Here is a 21827-nt window from a genome sequence, read left to right as displayed (position 1 = left end):
GGGAACTGGAATTCGGTGCTGTTGGCATGCAGAAGAGAACAGACGGGACGCCTTCCAGACCCTTTGTTCAGCTCCCTAGCCGTCGCGTTCGTCGCCTTTTGCTGGCCTTGATGTCATCGCCCTCTCCGACGCTGAAACCACCATAACGCGGCCACTTAACGACCGAACCTGCATCACACTACCCCTCGACTACCTGCAAGTCTAGCCGCGCATCCTGGCAGCTTCCATCTCCTCCAGGGCACTGCAGAGCCTCGAGCTATGTGTACTTTCGTCCTCGCAGCACGCCATGGACGAGATGCGGCTCTCTCTAGCCTCGCGACCAGGCATGGCGAAGAAGATCTCTGACGGCTTTCGCGAGCGCGAATTCTACAGGTAGACCCTTGCGAAGCTCCTCACGACCCCTCCGTTGCTGACGATGCCTTTTTAGATACTACCAACCATCTGATCCCACGGGTGCTGACCGCCGCCGACCGCCGTCGCTTCCATTCACTAAGCCTGATGCACCTGATGCCCCGAAGACAGCTTGTACTACCTCTAGTAGTCCTGTTCCCTCAGATGACAAAGCTCTTACGGCTTTCGCTCAGCTTGGCGCGGTTCGACTAGACGCACGTCGATGTATGCTATCGTTCTTCGACCGGAAGAATTGCTACATCATGGCGGAAGCAACGCGAACTCTGTCACTGCAGACCGGCACAGCCCTAGACCCGCAAGATAACCGCGCTCTATATTGCTGGATGCGACTGCCGCTGCTGTGAAGGGATCACCACCCAGTACATCGACACTCATTTCAAGCACTATGCCAAGGCCTGGCTCGTGACCTGTGGCAAGGACCCCGTTTCCAAGCACCTCTTGTATATTCACATTGGAGTCTCTGCGAGTTCATTTCGGCACACTCTTAAGCAGGACGCCAAGGGCATGAGGGCTGTCGTGGGGTAAGTCTCTCCCGGATATGACCGCTCGTTCACTGGCGGTCTTACCGGCAAGCGCCACCGTCTCCGCTTCTTCCACCCCTTCATGTGGGACCTCTACCTTTGCACTCGCGCCGTTGATAATAGTGCTGATTGCCATTACACACTACCCAGAGAGCATCCAGCGGCTAGGGGCGATTCGTCAATCAGACACCGGATACGGCGAACAAGCGCACAAGAAGCAGAAAGAATTCTACCGCCGGACTAACAAACGGGACGACCACGAGTTACAGATGCTACGGTATAACACTATGTACTTTGACTCCATTGTACAAAACGAATTGCGACTATGGATGGCGACGAAAGCTACTAGTGACTCCGATCATGCGATACAGACGGTCCGATTAAGTGCAGCAATTGATGTATACACCCACCGATCATATATGTGGGACTTTGACCACGCCTCGTCCCAATATCTCAAAGACCGGAAGATCAACATATCTACCTGGCGCACCGTAGAAGAAGTGCAGGCCCGAACCGGCGCCACAGATCTAGCAGCTAAGCTGGCACCATTTGTACGGGAATGTCGCAAGCGGATGGACGGAGTCCAGCGGACGGATAAGGACGTCGACCGTATAGATGCAGAGACCGACTGGGTGCTGAATATGCCCATGAGTATTCACCATAGCGTCGCATGCTACATCCGGCTCGGGAAGGACGCTACCGATATAAATAAGCTCGACAAAGTATTTGCAAGATGCACGCCCTCGAGAGTACGAAAAATCAAACGACATACTCAACGGGAATAAAATAGGAAGACTCCGCATGCTACTAACTATTCAGGACAACGAGCGACTGGACCATCACGGGGAAAAAGAGCTGGTTACGCCCGGTGAGCCCACATAACCCGCTCTATCCGCCCGCATACGCGCATGTACACGTCGTCGACATGTCCGGATACCGGTGATTGCAAATTTTATCTTCCCTCATGTTCCTCCTGCCGATGCACATCCCATTCGACATGAAACAATCATGGGCTCTCTGCGTCCCTCCGAGACCACCCTCCGTTCGAACTTGCCCCCTATCACAGTGTTAAGGACCCTCGTCCCTGCTATGAAATTTGTCACATATGAAGTGCTCGGGATCTGGAGTCTAGCATAACGAGCAGTTTGATACCTTTAAGGCGATAATTTCAGCACGGGTCACAGTGCTCCGCCTGCAGCACTGTGGCCCGTGTTGCCGAGGTTCCTTGGTCCCCAGCCTTGCGAAACAAATCCTCTCGCACACAAACATTAACTACATCTCTAAGTTACGAACTAACGTAACACACACTCACACCTCAAGATGGTACACCTGTCACTACAAGCATAGTTTTTCAAAGATGAAAAAATGTGCTTTATTTCACCAAATATAATTTTCGCACCATGAAATATCATGCCGAAGCAACTTTAGCCAAGATCATTAGAAGAGGTCACCGGCTCGTGCACGCGATAGGCTCGTGCACGCATCACCAAAAATCAATACAACACAACTCTCTATACAAGCCTACGAGCTTGGAGGTGACTGAACCCGCTCTTTCACTCTATCACAACCTCATAGTCGTCAAGTGCCTTGGGGCGCCTCCGTACACGTGTAGCTCGGCCCGAAGGCTCCGGTGCATCATCATCCTCCTCATCATCTATCACAACCAAATCTCGCTTTTTTGAAGCTGTAGATGTAGCTGTGAATAGCTTTTGTGATTGGCTCTCTCCTAGCAGCTGCCTCTCTGCCTCTTTTGTAGCCCTAGCTGCCTCATCAGCTTGTTCCTTTGCCTTCTTCGCATCACGTGCCATTTTTTCACGTATTACCTTCTCTTGGCGACGTTGAGATGCCTTCCGCTGCCTCTCTGCCTCTTCTTCCTCTTTTTGTATAGCTTTTTGAAGCTTTGCATCCTTCTTGGTATTCAAAATACGTTGCTTCTCTTCCTCCTCTTTCTTTTGAAGGTCACGTGCCTGCTGCACCTTGTTGGGGCTATACACAACTCCAAATCCATCTTCTGCACGTGCCAGAGCCTTGAAAAGGGGCTGTTGCCTCTGCCTCTTCTTCCTCTCCTCCTTGAACCCCTCATGGAGGCTCTTATTTTGTATTTCTACAAGCTTAAGCCGTGCCTCCATCTCACGCACCTGGCGTACAAATGCACGGTTGTTTTGGCTTGGTACCTCTCTTGGAATCCTCTCCATGGCTTGGTGGAACGTTTCTGCACCAAATTCGGGTGTAGGAGCTTCCACCTTAGCATCGTTGTTATGCCCTCTTCTGATCCGCTTCAAAACCTCCTCCGGTTCAAATGGGTGTATACCAGTCTTCTTAAAGCCTGAGGCTATATTCTCTGGTGTCATTGCAAGCTCCCATGCTGCCCAAAACGCCTTAAAGAAGTTCCTCTTTGTAAATCTTGTATAGCCCTCATTTTTAAGCTGGAACTTCACCAATTGGTTGTCATACTGTTTAGCAAGAGGAGCAAAGACAGAGACATCCAATGGCTGCAATTGATGCGTCGAATGAGGTGGAAATACAAGCAGGAGGATCCTGTTCTCAATGCAGAAGTCCATGAAGCGTGATGTCACATGAGATCCATGGCCATCGAGTATAAGCAGCCGCCAATCTCTTCCTTGCCTTGCCTTGGCCTTTGTTTCTCTTTGGAATACAGTAACAAGCCAGGCGTAGCCTATATCATGCGAGGTCCATCCATTTGGTGAAGATCTGAAGAAGCAGCTGTGTTCTTTGGGGTTGAAATCCTGTAGCCAAGTGTCTTGTATATCGCCTGAAACGGCTTGGTATATAAGAGTGGGAGAGAGCTTGCTTCCATCGGCGCAGATGGCTGCTAGTACTGTAATCCACTCTCTATTTCCATCCTGCATGACGTTTTCAAGTATGATTTCATTCTTGGCGAAGATCCTATACTGTTCAAGCAAGCAGCCGATAAGAAAGCCCTTCTCATCCATATTATAGGTATTCTGTTTCTCAATACCATATTGCTTGATTTTATCGCCAAGAAGCTTGAAATATAGCCCGTAGTACTGTTCTGATTCGGTCTTCTTCCGTGCAGCATCGATGGGCTTCAGATAGCCTACATCCAATTGATCTTTGTAGCGATTGACCCACCGGTATGACCAGTTGGTTCCTGGCCATATATTTGTGATTTCGTAGGCCAGATTTCGAAGTACATCATGCGTAGGAGGTATTCCTTTGGCCGTGAGGTAGCTTATATAAGCCAGGAAAGCCCTAGACTAAGCGCGATTGACAAGCATTTGAGCGTCGTAGCCATCCTCTTTGGAACCAGTAACACCGTGGTAGCGCCGTGAGAGTGTTGTTCTATCAACACCATGCTTCTTAGCAATTGCCGTGAGGTTCTTTCCTTCGGTGAGGATGGCCTCCTCGATGGCCTCTTCAATTGGCGCCATTTTCTGAGTGAATTGGTGTAAAATTGATGGAGATATGAATTTTTGAAGTTGGTGGTGGTGGCGCTCGGTTACGTGCACGAGCCTATGGCGTGCACGAGCCGGTGGCCTCTTCTATCGCTCCTTATCCCCTAACTCCTTAACTCACCCTTCACACCTACAAACCCAGCACCACCAGCTTCCTAGAATACGGTTCCAATCTAACACTTCTCCCCATCTCTCTTCTAGCCCAGGTTGGATATTAACCTTCCGCTTGACAATCGCCGGCTAAAGGAGCTGCTACAGTGCGCGCAGCGCGGAGGACTGCTATCGGAGCGTTGGTGAAGAAATGGGCGGGGGGCAAATTGGAATGCTCACTAGTGGTCCAAGACGTGCCAAGCTTAGCGCATTCTCCTAAAATCCCCAGGACTAGTTAGACGACGTGTTGATACAAGACATCAATGAGAAAGTAGGATACTGACCTCCCATTTTTGGGATGCGCAGGAGTGCAGTTCTTTTCGTTCAGTCTACAGTGTGTGCATCGTTGACCGGGTTCAGCATCACATCTCACTTTTTTCTCTCTGCAATTTAGACAGGCTCTTGAACCTCTCTTCCTGGTGATAGCGTTTGAAGCTGTGTTAGTTTGTGACTTGGCAGGCGTAGTATTGTGATGACTTAGCGCGCTTTGCGGTTCCGCTGCAGGCTGGGGTGTTAGATTGAATGTGGAGTTGTTAGTTGAAGAAGAAGCGCCGCCTAAGGGCATGCTATTGCCTGCACACAGGTTAACATGTATTCACGTTGCCACACTGGAAGTGAAGCAAAGTGAGTTCTTACCATCTAACGTCCGTCCCTGCGTGCCGGGACGCACGGTGTAACGGGACAGGTTCGTACTTCGGAGCTTTGCTATCTCTGACTCACTATCATACGGACCTGTAGTTGATGATTTAATGTTCTGCAGCTATTTCTCTCAAAGTGCATTAGCCTCCAGCAGGGACTGCAGCGGTGTTGACCTTGCTGTTGATCGTTTCGTCAACGCTGTCAATCGACCCTTCGTCGATACCCCCCTGTCTGTTTGCAACTACCACGGTTTCTCCAGATTCCGGAGGGTCTAATAGAAAGCAAGATTAGCGAAGATTGAATCTCTGAGTTTAAAAGGCCACTTTAGGCTCATATGTATGCAATCCGGCAGTTTCGCCGGTCGAGAGTGGAAATCGCGAAAAGCGTTCCAGCGCGTCGGGATGGTCTAGCGTCTCTCGGCATGCAGGCAGCCTGCAGTAGCGTGCTCAGATGTTGCTGTGTTTTAATCGTAACGAATTCGACGCTATGCCGGAGCAGGCTCCCAGCTAAGAATAGCTGTGGCGCATGCTGGCGGCTTTCTAGAAGCGTCTACCAGATGCTCAGCCTCGCTACTGCAACGTGGCCTCATTCCTAGCAAAGACGCCTTAATGCGCTCTCCGCTTCTTCAGGTTATTGTTATAATGGACAAAGCAAGCCGAGTGCTGTTATAAGGCCTTCTATCTGGCGTACCTGTTTCTTACCGTGCTTTAGCAGATTATAGCAACGTCCCTCGCTCTACCCTTTATTCCTGTGCTTATGGCCGCTGCTTAAAGGAGGAGAAAGCCTAGAGTTAATAGTATCTCTATCCTTAGGAGGAGGATGCGCTGGTTAAGTTTTTCCTACAGATGTCCGATCTTAGGCAGCCCGTGCGAATTAAGTTTATACCGTCTCTAGCCTTCTGCGTTACCCGCCAGCGACCCGAGATTAACTAACCACGCAAGCCACTAAGTAAGAACTGGGCTCGGGCCTTTAAGAAGCGTTATCCGGAAATATAAGCAAGGAGAGTTAAGGCGCTTAACTGGAATCGCCACAAGAAGAATATATACTAGAAGATCACGCACTAGTTTAAGGTAATCGGGCGGATACTGTATAATCCGGCTATTCTGGCAGAGAATACGTATAATATAGACGAGACTGGTGTTATACTCTTAATACTAGGTTTAGTAAAAGTGCTGGTAGGTAAGAACAATATGCGAGACTATAGGGGTGCACGCATAAAGCGGACGATGATTACCGCGGTTAAATGCATTAGCGGCGACGGTAGGCATTTAAACCCCATAATTATCTGGCCAGCAACCACTTACCGGAGCAACTGGACTATATTTCCCACCCCTGGATAGCAGTACGCTTGCTCTAAATCTAGATACACCGACTTATATATTAGCTTACAGTAGCTCTAATATATATTTAACCCCGAGACTAAAGAACAAGCTAATAATAAGCTATAAATCTTAATCTGTAACAGCTTCGGCATATATAAAACCCTAGAGATCCTAGAATATTGCTTTATAAATAATATTATTCTGTGTTAACTTCCTTTTTATACTTCTTATAAACTTCAGCCCTATAATATTGCTATATTTGCTTTACTAAAGGCCGCCTATTATAAGCAAGTTAAATAATTAGAATAGGGAGGTATAAATATAATAGGTAAGGAGCATTTTACGTTCCTATTCTACCCCGCATAAGAAAAGGCATTTATAACCAAAAGTATTAAGGCTGGCTTTGCTATAAGTAGCTTATTTCTATTTAACCTAGATAGGGTGCTTAGGTTTATACTACAGCCTACTTATAAATTAACTATATTAGTAGCTAATAAAGTTACTATAGGGCCGAGTTCTTAGGAAGAAGTTCTATAAACGCCCGCTACGCTAGTTTCGGCAAAAGGTTTTATATCTTTATATAATTTAATTATTAAGTATAATACTTATACTTTTAAAAAGAAAAGTAAATAAAGTTTATAGAGATATTTTTATAAATTTACTAAAGCCGCCTAAATATCCTTTACTATAGGTATTCTCTAGTAGAACTAAATCTAATTCCTGCTAAAGGTTAATAATAAAGCTAAAGTTTAATAAGTAATAAAGTTACTAGTACTAGGTACAGCTAAAGTTATAGGTTATAAGGAGCTTTAGAACGCGCGGGCGAAGCGTGCTAAAATAGAGGCTGCTAAGAAGACTAAAGTTAAGGGGAAATAAGGTTAAAAGCGTATAAGAGTAGTATTAAAGGTAGATATAATAAAGCTAATAGTTAAGGTAGCGCAACTAGGTATAGTACTAGACTTTACTATATCCGCAGTAGTATATATAGGCAAAGCAACTATTACGGAAAGTAAGTTAGCTTTAGCACCTTAGAGAGCTCTAGTAGCGCAGATATATTAGTAAAAGTTTTAGTAAGGTAATACTACTACCTAGGGTTATAACAACTTTATCTATACTAAATATACCTATCTAATATAGCGTACTTTAGGCTTCTTGTTTTTTTGCTAGCTTTTATCTTATAGTATATATCTATTTATTTAAGAATATCTATAGCTATAGGAGTATAAACTATAATAAAATAATAGCCGCTGCGGCGAGGCTAACTATGCTAAAGTATTAAAACACGTGCTATACTGCCTTCTAATAAGAGGCCTCTAGCTAGTTAGCTATAAATGCAACCTGTATTAAGTTTAGAATTATTAAAACTATAGTAAATATAAAAAGTATAGGCCTATATAGCTGTCTAAAAAAGTCTCCGTACTATCTATACACCTGCTTAAAGTAGAATTTGCGGAGAAGCAGCAGCGTATATAAATTAAGTTGTGTTAGTCTTAGTTTACTATAGTAGTATTTCTTTAATATAATTATATTATTAATATAGCTAAGTTCTAAGGTAAACTAGCAGAATAATAGCCAGTCTATATCTTTAGGTATAAGGCGGAGGTGGTCTTATTAAGTAATATAGAAGTTGGATTTATACTAGATTAAGTAGCGGTATATCTATAGGAAGCCCGTTGCAGCCTTATAGAGGTTGCTCTAGCTATAGCCCGCTTAGTTTATACCTTTTTCTAGAAATATTTTCCAGAATACCTATAATAGTAAATACCGCGGTAAAGGTTTAATAAAGATGCGGTTATAGATCTAGACTAGATGCAGTTATAGTTCTTTTATAATAATAATTTTATAACCCTTAACTCGCTAGCGGTGTAAAGGGTTAATATTAGCGCTAGAAAAAGTTATTATAATCTAGAAATAAGGTGCTATTGCCTCTAAATCTCTGTACTAAAGTTTCTGCCTAAGAAATTAGTTTATATAAGGGGAGTTATTCCACCTAACTAAAAAGTAGCCTAGTAAAGTTGCAGTTAGTACTTTAGCTATAGGCTTATAGTTGTGCGCAAGCTCGGCTTTTTTCGAGAATAGAGGTATATCTAGTTGCTAGAAGTATATCTATATAGGCTAAGTCTGCACGTTAAATCAATTATAGAAATAATATATCTTTTATTATTAGGATTATATCTGCGCCTAGGGCCTCGCAAGGAACTTACCTTTAGCTACCTGCTTAGCTTTAGCCTTACTGCAGGTTAGCTAAGTTAATAAAGTATAGGCTGCCTTAGCCTAATATATACTTATTAATTGCCTGCATAACTTTTTACTACTATTTTTTACTTTTAAGTATTAATATATCTAGGTTATATACTAAAAGCAAACTATAGTAGGTACTAGTAGTATAATAGACCCGTACGCCGAGGCTAATACAGGGCTAGGGCCGGCTAGTAACTAATAATAATATCGGGCTAAAGGTGCTCCGCAAGGTATTAGCAGAGGCAGAAGCTGCCTAGATTATTAAGTATATTTAGCTTTTATATCTGCTTGCTTAGACTTATAGTAAGCCACCTAGTATTATTATAGTCCACGGCCTTAGCGCCTATTCTAATAATAGCTAGTATAAAAATAAGAGTACTAGGAAGAGCCTATAGTAGGTTAACTAGCTTAAAAAGGAAAGTATACTACTAGTAGTAGCGCTAAACGCACGTATTATGCGCTACGGATATTAATTATAGTAGTTTAGTAAGAAGGCTATATAGTAAAGCGCGTTTATAGTAGTAGGGCGGTTGCTAAAAGCCTTAAAGCGGAAAAGAAAAGTGCCGACTGCGTTTAAAAGGCGTGGTAAATCCGCTAACTGCGTTAGGATATTTCGTTCCGTCTGCTGCTATTTATAGCGCACTATTTTAGCGGGTTAGTTATACTTAAGGTAAATAGGTCTACTAGATAGTAATATACTAGCAGCTAAGCATTTTCTAGGCACTGCTAGAAGCCGAACAGTACCTAAGTAAGTAGCTTAGAGTATTTCTATTAACTACTAGCCTAGTTTTCTTTAGAATACTATTCCGAGGCGCAAAAGAGATAAATTAAATAGAGATGCTAAAGGCGGCACGGCGCAAATATAATAATAATTAGGTGCAGCCTACCGCTTTTAAGGTGCTGCAGCCGGGAAACGTATACCTATAAAAGGTGGTTAATAGCTTTCTAAAGAAAATACAGGGCTAAATAAGTAAAATACAGATTATATACTTCTATAAGCTTAAGGCTAGCAATATAGGGAAGATTATAAAAGGGCAGAGTTAGATAGTAAGTATAAATAAGTATTATATAACCTATAAGGCTAACTATATATATAGAGGTTTATAGTTAGTAAAAGCTCTAGCTATTTTAACCTATTAAACTTAACTAGTAAATACTTGCTCTTGCATACCTACTTTAATATAAATAAGTTTGGAAAGGCAATAGAAAAAGATTTTAAAACGGTAGCAGAAGTAGTTAAAGGTATAGTTAACGAATCTCCTAAGCTTATATAGAGGCGATTTTAATATAACTATATATTCTACTAGTAGATAATAATAAATAGAAGTTAACTTTTATAGCAGACTATAGTAAGTATAAAATCGACTTCCTTTTTTAAGGCATACTAACTATAAGTAAATTCGTTTAACGCGATGCAGAGATATAGAAGCTAGAGCGGCTTTTTATTAGTAATATAACTATAACTAGTTAATAGAAGGTTGTTATTCTTTACAGCCTTAGCAGTATAGGTAAAACGCAACTAGTAGTTAAGTTCGCGCGGAAATACTATTACGCTTTTAGCAGCGTTTTCTAGCTAAATAGGGAGTTAGAGGCTAGCTTAAAATAGTTATTTATAAGTATAATATAGAAACTGCCGCAGGATAAGCTAATAGTAAATAGTATAGAGATACTAAAGCGCTTTATAATCGATATTAATATAGTAGTATATAAGTATCTCTAGTAGCTATTTCTTGCAATAAATTAGTATTAGCTGCTAATATTTAATAACGTTAACCGCGACTACTATAATAAAGATAACGTGCAGGCGTATAATATAAAAATATACTTTCCTAGTATAGACTATAGGTTAATTCTTATTACTAGTCGGCTAGTAAGTTTCTAGAGGCTTAGAATAGGGCTTAAGGTAGGAATAGTTAAAATAGAGCAGGTAAGGGCTATTCTAAAAAGTAATACCGGAAGAGTAGTTAAGGGTAAGGTTAATAATTTCCCGCCTATTATTAAAGAATAGCAGGACTAATTTTTACTTAATAGATATAGATATAGTTTTTAAATAACTTAGTAGGCTTTTTCTAGCGCTAACCTAAGCTAGCTTATATATACAGGAGACGAATATATCCGCTTTAACCTATACTAAGCATTATAATAAAACCTAGAAGGGCCTAATATAGAAATAGGGAAGATTTCTACTAAAGAAGTATAGTAACTATAATATATTAATAACTTAAACTATATCCTATAAATAGGTTAAGAAATAAAGTAAGTAAGCGGCGTAGCTGCTTAAACTATAGAAGTACCTAGACTATAGTAAGCTCTAGTATAAGCTAGTTATAACTGTAATAAAACTGCCTAAAGAAATAAATACTTCTATATAGCTACTAAGTATTACGGAAAACGAGCTAAAGTACGCTAATATAGTTAGCCTTCTATCGCGCTACTTACTTATAAATAGTAGAAAAGATAGTAATACTTATTTAATATACTTAGTACTATATTAATAGTATAGGCGGTTAGTAGAAGGTAAAGAGCAGTAATATACTTTTAGCCGGATAGCGGTAGAAATAGTGGCGTTAAATATACTATCTAAAGGCGAGCAGGATTTCTAAAGAAAGTAGAAGTAACTGCTATAGCATGCTATAGGCGTTAGTAGGTAGCTAATAAAAACGAACTTTACTAAAAAAGAAAAAACAGGCGTAGGTATAATATAAGAGCTAATATATTACAGTCTAGGCTATCTTCTTATAGAAGAAGACCGATAAAAAGTAGAGAAGATATATTTATAAGCGCTATAAGGCTTTAAAAAGGTATAGGAACCAGACTATATATTAATACTTTCTATAGTTAATAACTTAGGCGCCCTCTATAGATCCCTAGAACGGCTTAATAAGGCGGAAAAGATATATTTACGAGCGTTATAAGGTAAAAAGAAGGTATAGGAACTAGACTATATATTAATACTCGACACGGTTAATAACTTAGGCTTACTCTACGCGGACCTAGAACAGCTTAATAAGGCGGAGAAAATATACTTATAAGCGCTATAAGGTAAAGAAAAGGTATAGAAACCAGACTATATATTAATACTTTTTATAGTTAATAACTTAGGCGCCCTTTATAAATCCCTGGAACGGCTTAATAAGGCGGAGAAAATATATTTGCGAGCGTTATAAGGTAAAGAGAAGGCATAGGAACTAGACTATATATTAATACTTTCTATAGTTAACAACTTAGGCACCCTTTATAAATCCCTAGAACGGCTTAATAAGGCGGAGAAGATATACTTATAAGCGCTGTAAGGCTTTAAGAAGGTATAGAAACTAGACTATATATTAATACTTTATATAGTTAACAACTTAGGCAACCTCTATAAATCCCTAAAACGGCTTAATAAGGCGGAGAAGATATACTTGCGAGCGCTGTAAGGCTTTAAAAAGGTATAGGAACTAGACTATATATTAATACTTAATATAGTTAACAACTTAGGCACCCTTTATAAATCCCTAAAACGGCTTAATAAGGCGGAGAAGATATACTTACGAGCGCTATAAGGCTTTAAGAAGGTATAGGGACCAGACTATATATTAACACTTAATACGGTTAATAACTTAGGCTTACTCTACGCGGACCTAGGACGGCTTAATAAGGCGGAGAAAATATACCAGCGGGCGCTGCAGGGCTATAAAAAGGCAATAAAGCTAGAAAAATTATCTACTTATTTTCCTGCGCTACTAAATATATAGAGCTTTACCTTACTCTATAATTATTAGCACTAGGTGGAAAATACTAGAGCCTAGTACTCGAAAGCTCTTTTAGGCTATAAAAGCGTAGTTAGAACTAATTATCTAAACTACTAAACGCTTCGAAGCAGGCTTGCTATTTTAGGTATAGAACCTAATAAAACCGATAGATTAAGAGTAGAGTTTTCGGCGTAAAAACTTAGTACTATAGATCTTTCTGCTAATATTAAGGAAGTAGCTAAATAAGCTTCTATATAGTATAAACTCTTCCGCAGATTTAGATATAAATACTATTAATATAGTGCTAAGGCTTATACTTATATACTGCAGGCAAGCAGTATATAGATCTAGAGTATATTATTATATAGTATAGGGTTACGTTAGCTGTATATATTTCTAGAAACCCGTTACCACGCGCTATAGCTATTCTTAGAGGTTAACTTAAATAGGTAAAGCGCTAAATTTATTATAGACGATTATAATAATATATAAGCACGCTACTATATACTAAGTCTCTCTAGTATATTCCAACACGCTAAAACGCTTTTTACTATCTTCGATTTTAACCGGCGAAACTTTTAGACTATATTATTACTAGGTTAAAAAGGCATTTAAAGCTTATAAATAGGATATTCCTTATTTAAACTCTATATCTAACCCTCTAAGGTCTATAAAGACCTTTATAGTCTTGAAAAAACAGGGGGTTATTAATAAAGGGTTAATTTTCAGCGCCGTTAAAGCTATTAATAATATAGTTAATATTATAGTAGTTATTATCGGAGACTAGTGCATATATAGAAAAGTAATAATAGAATATTATATATAATTTACAGGCCTATATACTCGCGAAAAAAAGATAGCAAAGGTCCGAAGTAAAAAGCGTTCTGTTATACCATGCGTCCTGGCATGCAGGGACGGACGTTACTATTATTCTTTAGGTATTTCTTTCTAGGAAACTAGAGTGCAGCCAAAAAATTACATGCTTTTTAATTATACTATAGATTATTCCTTTTAGAGCATCCGGAACTCTATTAGCTTTGCACCCCTAAGTTAACTAATTTACTTAGTAGAAACTTTATAAATTCTTTTTCTAACTCTGCTACTTAGAACTATCTAATAGTAAACCTATTATATAAAAAAACCTATTATATAAAAGGAAATATACTGTATTTAATAGGTACTATAAAAGCGGTTTATCTATAAGTAAAGCGTATATCGTATTATAGCTACCCGGCACCTTTCTTATATAGGCCTTTAATATGCTTTTCTTTAGAAGCTATAAAGAGCAAAAGTCTTATAGGCTTAACTTAAATCTTAGGAATATATAACTGTATTTAATCGCTAAACTAAATTATAGTCCCTGTTACGATTTATATAGCGTGCCCCTATTAAGTATTATCTAATTAGCACTTCTTAGGAATTACAGCTATTTATTTCTTTTCCGCTAGAGTAGTATTAGATTTATAGCTGTATTTACTCTTCTAACTTACTCTCTATAATACTTTCCAGCGTTAGCTACTATTTAGGACAATTTATATAGCCGGCCTAGGTTATAAAAAGTAGCTTTATTTCTCCCTTTACTAAGTGGTTTCCTTTTTTCGTATCTATAGATTTAATATTAAGTTGGAAAACGGTGGATATACGTTAAAAAATAAATTATATAACAATTTATAACCTCTTTTAGGTGTCCTATAAAACAATGCTAAGAAATGCCTTACTTCCCCTCTATCCCACCCGGCAGCTATTTTATACGCTGGGAAATCCAATAGGAGCCTCTATAATATCCTACTTAATAAGTGCGAATATTATTGCTTTTTAAAGAACCCTTAGTATATTAAGAAGGCTATTTATTAGGAATAGAAAAAATAGCCGTTATAGAAGACAAAAGGATATTCTAAAATCGAAGCACTAGCTTTTAGGGAACAGTACGCATATAATTAGAATATCTTATATTCGATTACGTAAATCCTAGGAATAAAAGTAAGAGAATAAGAGTTATATAAAGTCTAGTAATAAGGTTTAGAGAAGAAGGCTGTTATTATTTAGTACTTGCTTATTGTATACCTGCGCTGCTAGACTATAATACTTTTTAGATTATTCTCTAATTCTTAAAATTATCTGCGGAAGGCTTAATAGAATACTTAGACAAATTACCTCCTAAACCTATACTACCTTAAGATACCTAACTCCGGTATTTCTATAGCCGCAGCCGTATTAACGCCTATAGAAAGGCTCTTCCTATATTAGAAAAATAGTAGACTGTAAATTTCTATCTAGGTTACTTTAGTATACAACTTAAAATCTTAAAGGCTAATAGTTTTTAGGCGCCGGAGTAGAACTAGTAAAATCTTTAATAGAAGAGTATTTAATTTCTATTACCTACTTAGACAGCAAAATATATAAGATAATCTAGTACTATAAGCAACTAGTAAATAGGTTCGCAGAAAAAAAATAGTAGTTACAGCTAATAGAAAATAAAAGGGATAATCTACAATTGTTTCTAAACTATAAGAAGTTAGCCGAGGCCTTTAATACTTTACACGCTATTCCGAATCTATAAACCGGCAACTGGATTAGTATACTATATTATATATTAGCCTTAAAGTATAATAAAGTAAGCGTTACTAAGCCTATTATTACCTCTATACTAAAATTCTGCAGAGACTTATATATTACCTAAATTATATTTTTAGCACTTAGATAGTTATTTTTAGGGGAGATAAGAACCTAATAATACTAACGGACTTTAAAACTATAGCTATATTAGAACTACAGGCGCCTAGCGTGCCTAGCAAAATATTGCTACTAAAAGGTCTGTTTAAAAACGGCCTGATTTTTAAAGCAGTTACCGATAAAAACATAAGGAAAAATATTTAGAGAAACTTAAGAACTATTTATAGCCTTATACTAATACTACGCACTTTTTTTTAGGATATAAAATCTCTAGAAGCCCCTGTAAAAGTAATAAAAGGGCTTTTTAGGTCCCTCCGAGGCACTATAAATACTACCCTTAGTAACTGCTTCTCCGGTAATAATTAAAGTACGCAACTTTTTCGGCTATAATAGTCTAAGAATATAATTATATTGTTATAGGGAAGTATTACTAACTAAGTTAGGTTTAGCCTATTTATACTATAGTTGTTTACTTTACAATATTATTTTAAAATAACCAGGGATTGCCCTAAAATAGATAGAGGTGCGGAGGAGAATATAACTATAAAAGAACCTAATAATACCTTTTAGTACTGTTTTACGCTCTTAGCTTAAGAATTTAGATTTAATTCGCAAAGTATTCGCAATAAGACTGCGGCGTATCCGTATAGCAGATTTATTCCTGCTAGTATTAAAACTAATTTAGAAATACAACCACTTTTTATATCTAATACGCCTACCAAAAGCTTATATTATAGATGTGGGCGGGTGTTTAGTTTAGCTTATAAAGCGGACCGTCCCTTTCTTTATCTAGATATTCTGTATAAACTTAAGTAAGGTAATAGTAGAAACCTTACTTTATTCTTTATTAGGCAATCCGTTTAGTTTGCATTCTTTAGTAGGCCTATTCTAAGCAAATACGGCTAAATAGAGCAGACTATATCTAAAAGGCTAAATAATCTATTCTAAGTTCTAATTAATCTAAGCAATTTAGGGTTTTTATATAAACTTTATAGAATAGCTCTAGAGACTAGTATAGACCTAGATATTACTATATAGAACGCAACTGCGGACGAAGAAATTAAGACTTTAAAAAGTAGACTTAAATATACCGGGTAAGAAATACTAAGTACGTAAAAAGAGATCGAGACTTTAAAAAGTAGACTTAAACATGCCGGGTAAGAAATAATAGGTGCGTAAAAAGAGATTAAGACTTTAAAAAGTAGACTTAAACATGCCGGGCAAGAAACGCTAAGTGCGCATAAAGTAAGCAATGCACTGCAAGATACTAATCACCGTATATTAATAGATTACGGCGAACTTTATTATTAATTAGCTCTAATACAAAACGAAAATTCCAATCTCTAGAATAATAGAGCCGAGGCGAAAAAAATAATTACTAATCTTTAAGCTTAAAGCCAGGTTTTAAGAATTAAAGCCGAAAAGGCAAAAAGTAGTATACTTAAGTTAGAGTTATATAATAATAGAATTGCGAACAAGTTTAATAAACGCTTAAAAAATATAAAGGCGGAATATTTAAAAACTTAGAATAAAAATAATACGCTAAAAGACCGGCTTACGCTCTTTAAGAAAGAGTTATCTAATAAGAACGCAGCAGCCTTAGATATATCTATTCTTTTAGCCCGGGAACAGTTAAAATATATAAAGCTATAAGAAATCTTTAATTATATATCTAAAAATCTTAAAAGCACGCAAATATAGCAAAATATTGCTTTTAAAAGACAACAGGAACTAGAGCAGAATATAAGAAAACTAGAATAGAAGAGATTTATTACAGCTCTTAAATAGAGACGGTTAAAGGTAGAAAAGAAAAAGTATAAAAGTTTAAGGCACAGGCTGGCGCAGTTTAAAGAAAAAGAGCGCAAGCTAATCCGCGAAAAGGAACAACTATTACTAATAATTGGAAAGCGAAAGTAGGAGGTTAGTAATTTAAAAATTAATATTAATAAAGGACTAGACGGTCCTATTCTAAAGATAAAAAAGAAAGCTATTAAAAACAAAACTAAGGAGGCGGTTAAGGAGAAAATAGAGGATGCGAATAAGAAGAAAACTAAGAAGAGGCCAGGTATTAATAAATTAGACACTCTAGGAATAAGAAAATATAAGAAACGGTTTATTCTAGTTCCTATCGGGCAACGGCACTATAACGCCCGTGGTAAGTATAAGCAGGCAGAAAAAATAAAAAAAGGGCAACTTAATACTTAGGCAGACTAAATCTTTAGCAAAGCTATAGAAGACTTATTTTCTAAGGACAGTAATATTATTTTTAAAGGAAAGATAGATTAATTTTTAGATATATAGCCGACTGCCTTCTTATAGGTAGATATATTATAAAAGATAGGTGGGCCTTTATATATAGCTTAAGTTATACCGTAAAATAAAAGTAAATTATAAATCTAAGTTCTACTTTAGGCGTATATAACTTTTTAAGCGGCTTTATTAGAAGTACTTAAAATAGAACGCCGGTTTTAGTAAGAACTATATAGTTAGCAGGTTAGCAAAGCTTTTAAGTTCTTTACGTATATTAGTATTAACTTAGGATTATACTTTATATAAATATAATATATATTCCTCTAAGTCTAGATATTCTTCTAAACCAACAGCTTATTAATTTAAAATTGTTAATTTAAAATAGGTAAGTTATTAACAAAACGTCGCTCTCTAGTTATCCTTTTATCCTAATATCTTCTTAACGCTATATTTTCTTCTTTAATACTATCTATATATTCGCCTTCTACTATATCTAAAACTCGGACGCCTCTACTTTATAATATTAACTAGGTTAGTAAGTAACCTTTTTAAGCCCTTAAAAGTTAATATATTGCCTAGAGCTAGCAGAAAAGCTTATATTTATCTTCTAGAAGCGGCGTTAGTTTTTCTTCCGCTTCCGTTTCCTATATATCCCCTTCTCTATTTCTAGGAAACTTAGCTATATAACCCTTTAAACTGCGATTTCCGAATCTCGCGAATTTTCTCCGATTATTGCTAATTAGGGGTTAAATCGTGCAAGTTTAGTTAAATTACGCGATTTCGTATATTATAAAACAGGGGGGTAGTATAAATAAGCTAATAATTAGCGATATTTTAGGTTATATACGCCTAAAAATTAGCTAGATTTCCCTACCTAATTAGTTAGTTATTAGAAACACCTAAAATATTTTCTAAACCTAATTCGCTTTTAAGTTACGCTCTAGTAGCCTATTAAGCGGCTTATTTATTACTATATCGCCGTTACCAGCGCTATTATAAGGTTAGGAGCTTAATAAAAGTATATAATAGCGGGAAAAAGGTATTAAGGCTTTATATCGGAACGGCTGCTTAAAATAGTGCTGCTGCCGCTAAAAGATATTTATAATAGGCTAGTAGAATACTTTACTAGCTATTAAGTAAGTTTCCGGAGTAGAATTAGGACTAAAAATAAAGTTCTAAACTAATAATAAGGTGCTTATAATATTAAAGCAATATTAGCAAGTTAAAATAGCTGCTTAAAAATAATAAGCTACTAAAGCGCTTATACTTAATAGGCTAGCAGGCCTAAAGCAGTCGAGCTTAGGTAAGTATCTACTATAGTTATAGTAATAGCAGATCTAAGTAAAAAGTAAGAAAAAGAAAAAAAAAGAAGTTTTAATACAGGATTAAAAATAGAAGGAAAAAGCAGCTTAAAAAAGTATTAAAGAAGTTAGAACTTACTTAAAAAAGTTAAGTATAGAAAGGAAAGTATAGAGGCGCTAGGTAGGCCTTACTTATACTTTAGATTACTAGGCCTGCCGCCGCTAGATTACTACTTACTACTACACTATTATAGAATACTCTATTAGCCTTTTAATAACACGCCGGATTATAAGCTAGCTATAAAATTATAAAAAACCTTATTAGATTTCTACTATAGCCTCTATTAGCCGCTATAGCGTTAATCGCTTATTAAGGCCTAATACTCCTAAGTGTATTTATTACTTATATTACTCTATAACTTTTCCTATTATAAACTTTTCGCTTCCTCTTCTAATTCCTTTTTAATAGCTTACTTAGCACGCTAGTAAAGTACTTTGCTAGCTAACTAAAAACTTTCTATAATAGTAATATCCTTTTAATATATTACTACTACATCGCTATCGCCTAATACCTGTTCCTTAGTATTATATACCTAAAAAACTGCTGCGTATAATAATACTAACAATATAACAACGATAACAGCTTAGGCCGAAAATAGGGCTTTATTCTAGAAGCGGCCCGTTGCGCTATTAGTAGTAATTTAAAGGCAAATTAGGTTTAGAAGAAAAGAATATAAATTCTTAATATTCGGTTAGTATTCGGCCGCCGTGTATATAATATAAGGGCATGTAATATATAAATTAGATCTACTTTAGGCACGCTTACTAACGTTAGTCCCTGCGTGCTAAGAAACCCTATACTAAGAAAATTAACGGGTAATATCCCCCTCTACGTGGCGGAAAACCTTTTATACCGGAATAAATCTATTATTTAGGTATTCTAGCTCTTTTCCTTACGATTCTATCGAGTTATAGTTAGTGTATTATAATTCTTTAGCTATTTCTGCCTAGAAAACTAGTATATAGCTAAAAAAATATAATACTTTTAATCTGCTATTAATTGTTTTTTTAGAGTATTTAGAATTATATTAGCTTTATATTTCTACTATACTATAACTATTTTTAAAATATTAAATTTCGGAGCACTAATTTAATAGATTTATAATAAAAGAAGATACGTTTACGCTTTAAGGGGACTAGACCCTTAAAAATATATATTCCGGATTTATATAGGTAAAAAGGTCTATAGCAGGTTTTAGTATAACGGTTTAGCGCGGTAATATATATTATACTAGTTATATTATATATTACGCTTACCTAAAATACAGCACTTTTATAAAAGTATCTATAAGCGGTTATATATAGGCTATTTTTAGTAGCCGGGCGCAATATTACCACCTATTTCTTATACTACCTATTCGCGCCTCTATTACTATAATATAGACCGAGCTAGCTAGGTACTAGTATAAAATTAAATACTAGGGTGCCTCTACTTATATATTAGGCTAATAGTAGGCTATAAGGGTTAATTCTGCCCTATACTAGCGCTTATAGCTATCGCCGGATATTAATAGTTTAGCTTATTTAGAAGCAGCCCGCTAGAGTGCGCTATAAGGCTAAATAGCAATATATCTGCCTGCGCCGAAAAGCTAGTACTTCCTAACTATTACTTTTATTCTAAACTCCGTATAAAACTTTCTACTACCCCTCTGCTTATTACCTTCTATTATAATAACTCTAAATACCCCGGCTATCCTGCAAGGAATATATAGTAGAATAGGTATACGCGCTTTTAGCTAAGCTAGCGGCGGCGCAGGAGATGCTGGACGAAAAGTATAAAGATATTAAGCGCAATATTAATAATAATAATAAGAATCTATACTCTTTAGAATTAATTACAGGATATAATATCGCGATTATATATCTACCGGCAGGACGTATTAGTAATAACCTTACGGTAGTTATAGTAACGCAGATAAAAACAACGTTTAAGGAAATCCGATTTAGGCTAATAGTTAGTATTAGCGGAGAAGTGCCCAGCGCAGCAGTAGATATTTAACTCGGGGATATAGTAGTTAGCTAGCTAGATAAAACCTTTAGTAGAGTAGTCTAGTATAACTTTAGTAAGGCAACGCTAAGCAGGTTTAAAAAAATAGAATCGCTTAACACCTCTCTGTAGATACTGCTTAGCGCAGTTATAAAGGTGTAAGCAAATAAACTCTAAAATAGAAGTAAGGTATTTAAATACCTGTAAAAATTTAGCTATATACCCGACTTTTAGTATAAGGCGGCTAGGCCTAATATTCTATTTAAGGAAGACTATAACTATAAAAAAGGGTAAACCTGCGATAAGTATAGTATAAATAGGTAAAAAGGTTAGCAGCTTTATAATAGTTAAGGGGTAATAGTTTACTATAGGATAATTGCGTTAGGAAATTAGGTTATAAAAAATGCGGCGGAAAGAAATAGGGTTAGCGTAGAGCTTAGCAGCGTGCTCTGCTTCGAGATAGAGGCGGCAGGTTTAATAAACAACTTCCTATACCTAGTTATCCGCGGTATCTGCGACTACGCAGACTTGCATAAAAATAAGAGATAGTAATTATACTCGGCGGGGATTATAGCGGTATATATAAAGGAAGTACTATTAGTAATCCCGCCAGCTAATATAGTAAAGACTTGCACGGCCGAAAAGGCTATTTAAAGCGCAAGTAGTTAGTATAGCTGCTATTTTCTATATATTATAGTATAGCTAATAGTATAATAAAAAGGGTAATCTACTCTATTCTATTTCTTCTAAACCGGTCCTTTATTAAAAGGAAGGCTAAACTTAATATACTAAAGCAGAGGCTTATAGTAGATAAAGCGTGCTATAAAATATTAATTATTAGGCTTAGAAAAACGGGTAAAATATAGGTTATACTATAGTTTACGTATATAGTAAAAAAGAGCTAGCCCGAGTTCTCTATTTTCTAGGTACCTATACTAAGTATAGAAAGCTTTAAACAGGCGTATATAGAAGCTATAAAACTATTAGGTATTTCTTAGGCAGCTAATTATTACGGTCTCGGGCGGCAGAATTGCCCTAGCTAGCTCGGGCAGGTAGGTAGAAGTAATAACTAAATTCACTACGTGTTCTATAATGCACAGC

The 21827-nt window shown here is 37.1% G+C and overlaps 3 protein-coding genes across 3 annotated transcripts; all 3 read left to right on the top strand.

Moving 5' to 3' along the window:
• Positions 1–183: 183 nt before the first annotated feature.
• BDZ99DRAFT_273292 (uncharacterized protein) lies at positions 184–903 on the top strand. Its single transcript, XM_033713910.1, has 2 exons — positions 184–372; positions 428–903. The coding sequence occupies exons 1-2, from the start codon at positions 287–289 to the stop codon at positions 753–755; spliced, it is 414 nt and encodes a 137-aa protein (XP_033579719.1). The 5' UTR covers positions 184–286; the 3' UTR covers positions 756–903.
• Positions 853–2101, top strand: BDZ99DRAFT_273300 (uncharacterized protein). Its single transcript, XM_033713911.1, has one exon. The coding sequence runs from the start codon at positions 950–952 to the stop codon at positions 1715–1717; it is 768 nt and encodes a 255-aa protein (XP_033579718.1). The 5' UTR covers positions 853–949; the 3' UTR covers positions 1718–2101.
• A 19018-nt stretch (positions 2102–21119) lies between these two features.
• Positions 21120–21275, top strand: BDZ99DRAFT_383205 (uncharacterized protein; the record flags this gene model as incomplete). Its single annotated transcript, XM_033715316.1, has 1 exon — positions 21120–21275. A coding segment is annotated over one exon (156 nt), but the record flags the coding sequence as incomplete, so codon positions are not given.
• Between the last annotated feature and the right edge of the window lie 552 nt (positions 21276–21827).

Source organism: Mytilinidion resinicola (assembly GCF_010093595.1).
Source record: "Mytilinidion resinicola strain CBS 304.34 unplaced genomic scaffold BDZ99scaffold_6, whole genome shotgun sequence".
Taxonomy (NCBI): Eukaryota; Fungi; Ascomycota; class Dothideomycetes; order Mytilinidiales; family Mytilinidiaceae; genus Mytilinidion; species Mytilinidion resinicola.
This window is presented reverse-complemented; position numbering and strand designations above follow the sequence as displayed.

Excerpts from the sequence above, each read along its gene's own strand:
- BDZ99DRAFT_273300 (XM_033713911.1), top strand. The coding sequence starts at position 950 with ATGACCGCTCGTTCACTGGCGGTCTTACCGGCAAGCGCCACCGTCTCC.
- BDZ99DRAFT_273292 (XM_033713910.1), top strand. The coding sequence starts at position 287 with ATGGACGAGATGCGGCTCTCTCTAGCCTCGCGACCAGGCATGGCGAAG. Across the intron at positions 373-427 it reads CGCGAGCGCGAATTCTACAG|ATACTACCAACCATCTGATC; the intron begins GTAGACCCTTGC and ends ATGCCTTTTTAG.